The sequence below is a fragment of the Leucoraja erinacea genome, chromosome 36 (assembly GCF_028641065.1).
Source record: "Leucoraja erinacea ecotype New England chromosome 36, Leri_hhj_1, whole genome shotgun sequence".
Taxonomy (NCBI): domain Eukaryota; kingdom Metazoa; phylum Chordata; class Chondrichthyes; order Rajiformes; family Rajidae; genus Leucoraja; species Leucoraja erinaceus.
In genome coordinates, this window is record NC_073412.1 from 1333612 (window position 1) to 1345655 (window position 12044).

Genomic DNA, 12044 nt, shown 5'->3' on the forward strand with positions numbered 1-12044 from the left:
CAGCGCGGAAACAGGCCCTTCGGCCCACCGAGTCTGTACCGACCCGTACATTAACACTATCCTACACATACCGGGGACAATTTTACATTTATACCAAAACCAAATAACCTACAAACCTGTACGTCTTTGGAGTGTGGGAGGACACTGAAGATCTCGGGGAAAAAACCCACGCAGGTCAGGGGGAGAACGTGCAAACTCCGTACAGACAGCGCCCGTATTCAGGGTCAGGATTGAATCCAGGTGTGTGGCGCTGCAAGGTAGTGCCACTGTGTTTAAAACTTTTTTTCTCTCTCTTCGCCACAGACACTGATGCACCCGACGCTGGACTCTATGCGGGGAACACGACACCATGGGTTGGTGGAGAGGGTGCAGCGAGATCGAAATCACCTGATGTCTCCCCATCGCCGCCAGTCCCCGGTGGATAAGCACGGCCGACAAATATCCTTGACTCTGCTGCCCCTGTCTCTTCCCACACTCACACGTCACTGAAAGCCCTAGAAATTAAAGGCTTCACTTGGATCCTGAAGGTCGGTAACGTTCGATTTGTTGCGGAGTGGCCAGAGGTGGAGGCGTTTGTGCAGTTCCATTACAGGAATGATGTGGGTGCAACGTTCACCTGAATGGAGGGTGGCAGAGGTGGAAAGATTCAGTTACAGTATGACATTGAAAAGGATGAAACCATGGATAATGAGGGCAGTTTAGAGGAGTCTTGGGATCCATCATCACAGTTTCCTCAAAGTGTCACACCAGTCAAGAAGGTGTGTGGTTGCTCAGATCATTCAGTATAAAGGTTCTAAAGTCATGTTGCAGTTTTATACACCTGTGGCTGAAGCCACACCTTCAATATTGCCTGCAGTTTCCGTCGCCCGATTATAGGAAGAATGCGGAGACTTTCAAGAAGAAATTTACTGGAATAGACATAAAAAGCTGGAGTAACTCATCGGGTCAGGCAGCATCCCTGGCTCATCCCATCTTCCCCGAGCTAACAATGATCCATTCCATATTTTCCTTGACCTTCGTCCTCTTTGATGTCTCATTTTCACACCTTGTCCTTCCATATCTCTAGACTCCCTCTCAGATTGAAGAAGGATCTCGATCTGAAACGTCACCCATTCCTTTTCTTCAGAGATGCTGCCTGACCCGTTGAGTTACTCCAGCTTTTTGTGTCTATCTTCCGTGTAAATGAGCATCTGCAGTTCCTTCCTGCACAAGTTCACCAGACTGCTGCCTGGATTGCAGGACATTAGGTGTAAGGATACGTTGAACTTCAATTGTATTTCCTGGAACATCAGAGGTTGAGAGGAGACCTGATAGAAGTATATAATATTCTGAGAGGTATAGATAGTGTGGTCAGAACAATTATTTCCAAGGGCAGAGTTTTAAAATGAGACAGACAATGTTTGTAAGAGATTTGTAAGGCAGGAATTTCATAGAAACATAGACAATAGGTGCAGGAGTAGAGGCCATTCGGCTCTTCGAGCCTGCACTGCCATTCAATATGATCATGGCTGATCATCCAACTCAGTATCCCATCCCTGCCATCTCTCCATACCCCTGATCCCTTTAGCCACAAGGGCCACATCTAACTCCCTCTTAAATATAGCCAATGAACTGTGGCCTCAACTACCTTCGGTGGCAGAGAATTCCACAGATTCACCACTCTCTGTGTAAAAAAATGATTTTCTCATCTCGGTCCTAAAAGACTTCCCTCTTATCCTTAAACTGTGTGACCCCTTGTTCTGGACTCACCCAACATCGGGAACAATCTTCCTGCATCTAGCCTGTCCAACCCCTTAAGAATTTTGTAAGTTTCTATAAGATCCCCCCTCAATCCTCTAAATTCTAGCGTGTACAAGCCGAGTCTATCCAGTCTTTCTACATATGAAAGTCCTGCCATCCCAGGAATCAGTCTGGTGAACCTTCTCTGTACTCCCTCTATGGCAAGAATGTCTTTCCTCAGATTAGGAGACCAAAACTGTACGCAATTTCCATGTATGTATGTATAACTTTTTTCGAAGGTAGACACAAAATGCTGGAGTAACTCAGTGGGACAGGCAGCATCTCTGGGGAGAAGGAATGGGTGACGTTTCGGGTCGAGACCCTTCTTTGGACTGATGTCGGGGGAGGGGGGCGGGACAAAGCTAGAATGTAGTCAGAGATGTTTTTTCACTTTATATTTTTATAACGGTTTTCTCTATATTGTTTACAAAGTACGATGTTTACATATTCTGTTGTGCTGCTGCAAGTGAGAATTTCTTAGTTCTGTTTAGGACCATGGTACAATAAAACACACTTGAAGATATGTTTGCAGAGAGTGGAGGCTGCTTGGATCACAGCCAGGAGAGGTGTTGGAACCAGATATGCTGGCGACATTGAAGAGGAGGCATTGAGAGAAACAGATGATCAGGCAGGAAACCGATGGGTTAGGATCGTGTGCTGACAGATGAGATTAGTTGAGATTGACATCGTGACATGCGTGTGAATGGTGGGCCAAAGGGCCTGTAGCTTTGCTGGGTAACATATTCCAGTTTATTTATCCCGTCTAAAAATAAGCTTAAACCTACCACCGGCAGATCTGGCGATGCAAGGAGCTGCTAGAATCTTGAGCAAAACGCAAAGTGCTGGAGAACAGGAAGTCCTTGTTCATTGTAGCTTCACAAACCAAAAGCCACCCCAGATAAAATTGAATTCGGTGAAATTGTCAATTTGACAGATTTTACTGTTGATCATTGGTGTCAGCTCTTTGACTCACACGATCTTCGAGCTTTCCGTTCTACTCTCTCCAACTGATCAGCACCCCCAAGCAAGATTTTAAAAGCTTAGTTTATATTTTAAGATCCTGTCACTCCCTCTTTTCCCCTCTCCCATCAGGCAAGGGGTACAGAAGTGTGAAAACGCACACCTCCAGATTCAGGGACAGTTTCTTCCCGGCTGTTATCATGCAAATGAACCACCCTACCACAACCAGAGAGCAGTCCTGAACTACTATCTACCTCATTGGTGACCCACGGACTATCCTTGATCAGACTTTACTGGCTTTTATCTTGCACTAAACGTTATTCCTCTTATCTTATAACTGTATGATGTGCATGTCTTCATGTAATCATGTATAGTATTTCCGTTGACTGGTTAGCAGGCAACAAAAAAGCTTTTCACTGTACCTCGGTACGTGTGGCGACAAACTAAATTAAGTCTAGTCCCAGTTTTTATTCACACGCACACGCACACGCACACGCACACGCGATCTATCAGGGCCTTGGCAACAAAGAGGTGTAAAAACTCTCCCACCATGTACATGGTAATTTTAGTTGAACTCTCAAGAGGTGCTGTATAGACCTACTCACACATAGTTTAAATGGGGGTCGATATTTTGGTTAGCAAGTTGTACTTTATGTGGCAGTGGAAACGCTGACTGCTTTGTACCTTCTCAGTACATTAGTCATAGTTTCCATTGAATAGAGGAGACAGCAGCTTACTCATCGAGCTGAATGTGTGTTGTAGTTGATCGTGAGCTGGTATGTTCAGCTTTTTCTTCAGAGATTATTGCGCTCACCTCTAATTCAGTAGGTTCTGGTCCATCACAGATGTGAGCTTGGGTTCCTGTCTGGCACCATGGGTTACAGCACTGAGGAATGGCTGACATCAGTACACTCTTATTAGACATGTCATTAATTAGGATCACAGTAGATAAGGTGGTGAAGGAGGCTTTTGGCACACTGGCCTTCATCAGTCAGGGAATTGAATGTAGAAGAAAGGGCACAGAGTGCTGGAGTAACTCAAGCAGCATCTATGGGCTAAGGAAATAGCAACGTTTCGGGCCGAAACCCGGAAGGGTTTTGGCCCAAAACGTTACCTATTTCCAGAAGGGTTTCGGCCCGAAACGTTGCCTATTTCCTTAGCTCCATAGATGCTGCTGCACCTGTGGAGAACATGGATAGGTGACGTTTCACAGAGTGCTGGAGTAACTCAGCAGGTCAGGCAGCATCTGTGGAGACATGGATAGGTGACGTTTCATTCTTTATTCTTCTTTAGGTCAGAGCATAGTTAATCTGTGAATTAATTGCCACATAGGGCTGTGGAGGCCAAGTCAGTGGATATTTTTAAGGCAGGGATAGACAAAATCTTGATTAGAACGGGTGTCAAGGGTTATGCGGAGAGGGCAAGAAAATGTTATTAGGAGGCAGAGATCAGCCATGCTTGAATGGCAGATTGGACTTGATGGGCCGAATGGCCTAATTCTAATATCACTTGTGAACATGGATCGGTGACGTTTCCACGGTTCCCCATGTTCTCCAGAGATGGTGCCTGACCCACTGAATTACTCCAATACTTTGCGCCTTTTTTTGTAAACCAACATCTGCTACAGTTCCTTGATTCTCCAACTGGCCTCCCAAGTTGAGACGTAATGTTGCATTTGTACAAGATGTTAGTGAGATCACACTTGAAGTGTTGTGTTCAGTTTTGATCGTGCTGTGATCGGAGAGGTGCCATTGAGCTGGAAAGATGGCAGAGTAGTTTTTGCAAGTGTGGCCAGGAGTTTGGAGCTTTGGAGAGAGGGAGGACAGGCTGGTGCTTTATTACTTGGAGCGCAGGAGGTTGATGGGTGATCATGTAGAGGCGTATAAGATCATGAGGGGAATAGATAGGGTTCAGTCCTGCGTTAATATGTTTTGCTACTTAGGGGGTAATGGTGTTTTATCAGTCTGAAGAAGGGTTTCGGCCCGAAACGTTGCCTAGGGAAAAAAAGTTGTTCGGCACGGACTTGTGGGGCCGGGATGGCCTGTTTCCGTGCTGTAATTGTTATATGGTTATATGGTTATTTCCTTCGCTTCATAGCAAAAGGATTTGAGTATAAGAGCAGGGAGGTTCTACTGCAGTTGTACAAGGTCTTGGTGAGACCACACCTGGAGTATTGCGTACAGTTCTGGTCTCCTAATCTGAGGAAGGACATTATTGCCATAGAGGGAGTACAGAGAAGGTTCACCAGACTGATTCCTGGGATGTCAGGACTTTCATATGAAGAAAGACTGGATCGACTCGGCTTGTACTCGCTAGAATTTAGAAGATTGGGGGGGGATCTTATAGAAACTTACAAAATTCTTAAGGGGTTGGACAGACTAGATGCAGAAGATTGTTCCCGATGTTGGGGAAGTCCAGGACAAGGGGTCACACAGTTTAAGGATAAGATGGAAGTCTATTACACAAGATCATTTTTTACACAGAGAGTGGTGAATCTTTGGAATTCTCTGCCACAGAAGGCTGTTGAGGCCACAGTTCATTGGCGATATTTAAGAGGGAGTAAGATGTGGCCCTTGTGGCTAAAGGGATCAGGGGGTATGGAGAGATGGCAGGGATGGGATACTGAGTTGGATGATCAGCCATGATCATATTGAATGGCGAATGGTGCAGGCTCCGACACCTATTGTCTATGTTTCTATGCTGTTGCACCCGCTGAGTTTCTCCAGCACTTTTGTCTACCTTGGTGTTTCATTTATTGTGACGATTGTTGTCCTTAACCTGTGCACTTTGACAGTTCCCCGTACGGATCAGTTTATCTCTCCCCACCACCAGACACCAGCTGGAGAAGGTAAGACTATTTGAGATTCCACGTCTCGTGCCTTCTGCTCTCTGTCACGTCTCTTGCGTTACGTACGATCATTGTCTTTGTTGAACTTTCCATTCATTCTAAACGTTTAAGTCTCTTGTTGTCACGTGTACCGAGGCAACGGCAAAAAGCTTTTCTTTGGGTGTTATCCAGTCAAGAAAAAGACCATTGGTCGATGTAATCGAGCCGTCCACAGTGCACAGATAAAGGATGCAACATTTACAATACGATGCGATAGAACTTTATTTGTCCCACGAGGGAAATTGATCTGCCAACAGGATGATGAAATTAAAATGTCGAGTGGAAATTATTGGGTAGTGCAAAGATTGGGGAGGGGAGGCGGGAGTCAGTCTACCCCACGACAGAACGGGTAGTGCAAGATATAACACTGAAGTCCAATAAAGACTGATTAAAGAAAGTTTTGCACTTGAGGCAGGCAGGTCCCACACGGGGACTTGAGAATGTAAATGTTCCCACGTTGGTATTCCAACCCGCTTGGATCCATTGTCCATTGTCTATTGTCTATTGAAACATATAACATTCTTGAGGGATTGGACAGGCTAGATGCAGGGAAAATGTTCCCCATGTTGGGGGAATCCAGAACCAGGGGTCACACAGTTTAAGAATAAGAGGTAGGCCATTTCGGACTGAGATGAGCAAAAATGTTTTCATCCAGAGAGTTGTGGAATTCTCTGCCACAGAAGACAGTGGAGGCCAATTCACTGGATGTTTTCAGAAGAGAGTTAGAAAACGGAATATGATCCCAAGATCATATCGAATGGTGAATGGTGCAGGCTCGAAGGGCCGAATGGCCTCCTCCTGACCTTTTTTTCTGTTTCTATGGTGGTCCATATGGAGATGTTGGAGAGATGAAGCCTTGGGGAAGTGATAGAAGAGATGGGGGATAGAGACTAAAAAATCTGCTGGAGTCCCAAACTTAGCTGCCTGACAGGCAGCATCTCAATGGGGAGAGAGAAGTGGGGAAATGAGGTGGCGTTTCATGGTCGAGACAGTCACCCATTCCGTTTCTCTCTTCAGACTCAAAAATGCTGCTTCTGTCCAGAGAGATGCTGCCTGTCCCGCTGAGTTACTCCAGCTTTTCGTGTCCATCTTCGGTTTAAATCAGCATCTACAGTTCCTTCCTACACATGAGGAAGGGGACATCTCAGGATGTGTGCAGGGAGGGTACTTGGACCTATTCTGCAATGGCGCCCAAGACCTTTGGTGTAACTTCTTTTTGTGATGTGTTGAATGCTTCCAAAGGTGGTGAGGCAGGTTCCTTTTCATTTGCATGGATGTTTATGGATGGGAAGGGAATGGGGTTTTCTGAACGCAGGTATATGGGACTATGGGAGATTATGTGTTCGGCACGGACTAGAAGGGTCGAGATGGCCTGTTTCTGTGCTGTAATTGTTATATGGTTATATGGTTATGAGGAAGGGGACATCTAAATGCAGGGAACTGCGCCCAAGATGCTGTAATCTGGAAACTGCTCCTTTTCTGCATTGTTTAAACCAGCAGAGGTCTAGGTTTATGTTTGAAGAACTGTAGATAGCAGAGGTGTGGAAGAACAGGCGGCATCTGTGGAAGCAAAGGATGCAAGTCGATGTTTCTGGGTCAAGACCTAGCGTTAAGCCCCGTCCCACTGTACGAGGTAATTCAAGAGTTCTCCCGAGTTGTCCCCTGATTCGAACTCGGAGAATGTCCGTAGCGGGTCCGTAGGAGTTCGTGGATGTCTCGTAGCGGCTCGTAATGCTAACGGTAGCTACTCGAGACATCTAGTAAACTTGGGACATTTTTCCACCCATGCAAAAAATATATCCACAAGTAAAAAAATACTCAAGATGAAAAAAAATGGTTGCTTTTTATACCTAACCGTGAGCATTTCGAGCCGCTACGGGACATCCACGAACTCCTACGGACCTGCTACGGACATTCTCCCAGTTCGAATCGGGAAAACTCGGGAGAACTCTTGAATTACCTCGTGGTAGAGCCAGATGAGGAGGGGGCTGGGTGTGGGGGTGGGAGAAGGAGTGGGCGCGGATGGGGAAGGTAAGGGAACATACCTTGCCCAGGCTTTGCCCCAATACCACCCTCTCCTCCAGCTTTATCCACCCCACTCCCCCTCAGTCTGAAGAAGGATGCTGTCCCAAAACATCTCCTGTCCATTCCCTCCACAGATGCTGCCTGACCTGCTGAGTTCCTCCAGCATTTTATGTTTTTCGCAAGAATCCAGCATCTGCGGTTCCTTGCGTCTAGATTTTTCTTCAGAACCATCTCAGGTGTTGTGGGCACGTTCCACAGTGTAGTGGTTGCAGGGTGAATGGGGTAGCGAGCAATGTGGGGTGTGGTGGGGTTCTCGACTGATTTGATGCGAGCTTCCGTGAGTACAAGATGTCTTTGAATAGTTTAATGCAACGTATATAAATGCCACCACAATGTATGATCCATGTTATAAAGTCACACAGCATGGAAACAGGCCCTTCGGCCCAACTTGCCCATGCTGAATGAGATGCCTCATCTACTCTAGTCCCACCAGCCTGTGTTTGATCCATATCCCTCTAAACCTCAGACAGAAAAAGCTGGAGTAACTCAGCGGGACAGGCAGCATCTCTGGAGAGAAGGAATGGGTGACGTTTCGGGTCGAGTTTCTTCTTCAGACTGAGAGGGGAGAAGGAATGGGTGACGTTTCGGTGAATGGGTGTGGTACAAAAACAACATTTAAGAGACATTGGGACAGATGCATTTTAGAGGGAGATAGACACAAAAAGCTGGAGTAACTCAGCGGGACAGGCAGCATCTCTGGAGAGAAGGAATGGGTGACGTTTCGTGTCGAGACACTTCTTAGACTGAGACTCTCCTACTCATGTTGTGCATTTTCAGTCTAATTCTTTGATCAGATATTTAATTGCTGGAAGACATATTTTAAAGCCTGTTCCACAGCAGCTCGACTTCCTGAAAACTCCATTGAACAAATCTCCACTGTGCAAATGTCCCGCTCCTGGTGAAATTGGAGCAGGATTACAGCTCGCCACTGCCTCCCACAGGTTCTTCCTCAAATTGCGAGCACTGTGTGCAACTTTGGCTAATAGACTACTGGTGTAACTCAGCGGGACAGGCAGCATCTCTGCAGAGAAGGAATGGGTGATGTTTCGGGTTGAGACCCTTCTTCAGACTGAGAGTCAGAGGAAAAAGGTTTTTAGAAAGCAAGATACAAAATGCTGGAGTAACTGAAGCATCGGTCTGAAGATGGGGTCCCAATCTGAAACGTCACCAATTCATGTTCTCCACAGATGCTGCCTGACCCGCTGAGTTACTCCAGCGCTCTGTGAAACGTCACCTATCCATGTTCTCCACAGATGCTGCCTGACCCGCTGAGTTACTCCAGCACTCTGAGAAACGTCACCTATCCATGTTCTCCACAGATGCTGCCTGGCCTGCTGAGTTGTGGTGCAGCAGCATCTATGGAGCGAAGGAAATGGGCAACGTTTTGGGCAGAAATCCTTCTGGAAATACGCACCGTTTCGGGCCGAAACCGGGAAGGGTTTCGGCCCGAAACGTTGCCTATCGCTCCATAGATGCTGCTGCACCCGCTGAGTTACTCCAGCACTCTGTGAAACGTCACCTATCCATGTTCTCCACAGATGCTGCCTGACCCTCTGAGTTACTCCAGCACTCTGTGTCCTGAACTTCACTTAAGAATGGTGGTTATTTGAGTAAGATGGGGGTGCCTGTACCCCACCTCTACGGAGAGGGAGAGGAGTGTACTGGGCGGGATGTGGGGGAGGGGTGATGGTGGATGTTTGGCCTAGTGTCAGCCATGTGTGGTGAACTCGCTGTGACGTTTGGACACCCATGTTGCGTGAAGTGGCCAAGTCCAGTAATAAACCCGTGGGAACTGGCAACGTGGTCCTTCCCAGAAAAATCTAACTGAACCCAGAGGTCTATATATAGTTGTACATCTGCCAGGTTGCTCTTCACCAATGGTACTATGGCAATGTGGAAGAATATTGCTCCAACAAGCCTTTATTTCTGACTGGAAATGTACACTGTTTTAACCTTGTGTTACCATGTTTTATTTTACTTCATGTTTTTTTTAAATTCCTCGAATGATACAAAGCCCTGATGGTCACTAATTCATTCTACTAACTAGGGTGGCTGACCGGATCCTCCCTGCTCTTTGGTCTTATGCTTCTGCTAACCATAGCTGCTAACAAGCTTGTCTTCCACTCCATGTCCAGAGTGTTGCTCCACGATGCTGTGTTATTATTATTACCCATGCATGGTGCTTGATGTCACAGCAACCCCCCTCCATCACGAACCCTGGTCTCCCCCACGTTTTAAATATCCTCCCTCTCAGAGGTACGGAGGTTAGCCAGAACTTTGCTCAAGTAAAGAAACTGGCAGGAGGGAATAGCAAACGACTCGAGTTGCCCCTTCATTTGACAGCCCTTAACTCCCTCAGTCATGAGCCCAAACTGTGTTGGTGAACCAGCAGAGTGCTGGCTGATAATCTATGTAGAGAAATGATCAACGGGTTGGGGTACCGATCGCTGTTGGTGATGAGAACAGGTATAATTTGGACACCAGTACTGATGGCAAACCTATTCAGGAAAGACGCTCAATGCTGGAGTAACTCAGCGGGTCAGGCAACATCTCTGGACAACGGATAGGCGATGTTTATGGTTAGGTCCCGACCCGAAACGTCACCAATCCACGTTCCCCAGGAGTGCTGCTGGGCCCACTGAGTTACTCCAGCATTTTGTGTTTTTCCTCAGCCCATCAGCATCTGCAAATCCTTGTTTCGACTCTAGCTTACATTAAACTTTTTGCAAAGTTTTTAAAATGTCAGAACGGAAGCTGGGAACAAAATCGGGTTTTTGCCGTGGGAGAGGTTGTGTCCAGATAGTCCAGTGATACGTCCTGCAGGTCAGGGTTGTGGCCAATGTTCGCGAGGCAGCAGTGAGAGGGGGGTGCCCGGGGGGGTAGAGGTCTCATCATGCCACCCGCACTCACATGCATCTCCTCACTGACCATTCAGTTGCAATGTGGCCGCAGGATTGACGGTCACACAGACAGGGCAGGCGGCAGCAGCAGCAGCAGCAGCAGCAGCTTTGAATGGACACTTCTTCTTATCCTGTGTCCATCTTCCATGTTTCAAATGTTGACATCGCTGTCATCGGCTGTCCCGAAAAGGACGTCAGCTTCCAGCGACAATCAGTGGGAGCCATCACTTGTTGCAATAGATGATGGTGGTGGCAGAATTAGTACAGGATACTTCCAGTTCCCAGCCCCGCCACATGGACACTTCTGCTGTGGGGCCTGAATGGACTCTGTGTGGGCGTTACAGGGACTCACTCTGTGTCATGGGCTCCACCAGACCCCCCTCTCTCTCGCGCTCCTAATGCTGCACCAGCTCTCCCCCTCTTCCCCCCCCCCCATCTCTCTCATTTCCCCCATCTCTCCCACCTCTCCCCCTCTCCCACCTCTCCCATCTCTCCCACCTCTCCCACCTCTCCCCCCTCTCCCCCCTCTCCTCCCCTCACCCCCCTCCCCCCCCCTCCCATCTCTCCCATCTCTCCCCCTCTCCCATCTCTCATCTCTCCCCCCTCTCCCACCTCTCCCCCCTCTCCCCCCCCTCTCCCCCTCTCCCCCCTCTCCCCCCTCTCCCCCCTCTCCCTCCTCCCCTCTCCCCCTCTCCCCCCTCTCCCCCCTCTCCCACCTCTCCCATCTCGCCCCCCTCTCTCCCCTCACCCCCTCTCTCCCCCCCCTCCTCTCTCCCACCTCTGTCCCTACCCTCTACCTCCCCTCCCCCCCTTTCTCTACCCCTGTCATGGTCTCTCCTTCTCCTTGTTCCCATCCGCTCCCAGTCTGCTCCACGTCTACTCCTCTCCCCATCTCTCTCCTTACAACTCCATGACTGTCCCATCCCTTTCCCCATCTCTCTCGGTCTCTGTCTCCCCCTTCTCTCGGTCTCTCTTTTCCCCCCTCTAGCTCCATCTCCACCTCTCTCTCCCCCCTCCCTCTCCCTCTCTCCCTCTCTCCCCTCTCTTTCTCTCTCTCCCCTCTCATTCTCTCCCCCCCTCTCTCTCCCCCCCTCTCATTCTCTCCCCCCCCCCCCTCTCTACACACACACACACACACTCTCTCTAACAGTAGACAGGTGGAGGGTGAGAGTGAATGAAGATCTCTCTGTTTGAAAGCTTGTTTTTCTGCTTTGTGAAGGAGATTCCCACCCTGGGACAGTGAGGAGAAACCACCTGGATTGAGACTGATCCCGGCCCTCAGCAGGTGATGTGTTTTCACAATCTTCCTCCTCATCAGCTCAGACCTTTCGAGTTGCACCCAGTTACACACTGCAGTTCCTTACGGACATACACCAGCGCTAATCTCCACTGGGTCTTTACTGCCTCTGCCCCTTGATCTGCCCCACTCAGCC

At 48.2% G+C, this 12044-nt stretch overlaps 1 protein-coding gene across 2 annotated transcripts in view; it reads left to right on the forward strand.

The window, feature by feature from the left end:
* The window catches only part of crtc3 (CREB regulated transcription coactivator 3), a 47419-nt gene that overhangs the window by 21812 nt on the left and 13563 nt on the right, over positions 1-12044 (forward strand). Inside the window, exons 3-5 of one of the 2 annotated variants that reach the window (XM_055662881.1) lie at positions 304-438; positions 5526-5587; positions 11831-11896. In XM_055662881.1, the coding sequence (XP_055518856.1) occupies positions 304-438; positions 5526-5587; positions 11831-11896 (263 nt within the window). The remainder of the gene's footprint in view (positions 1-303; positions 439-5525; positions 5588-11830; positions 11897-12044) is intronic. The other variant, XM_055662883.1, reaches the window with a different exon arrangement.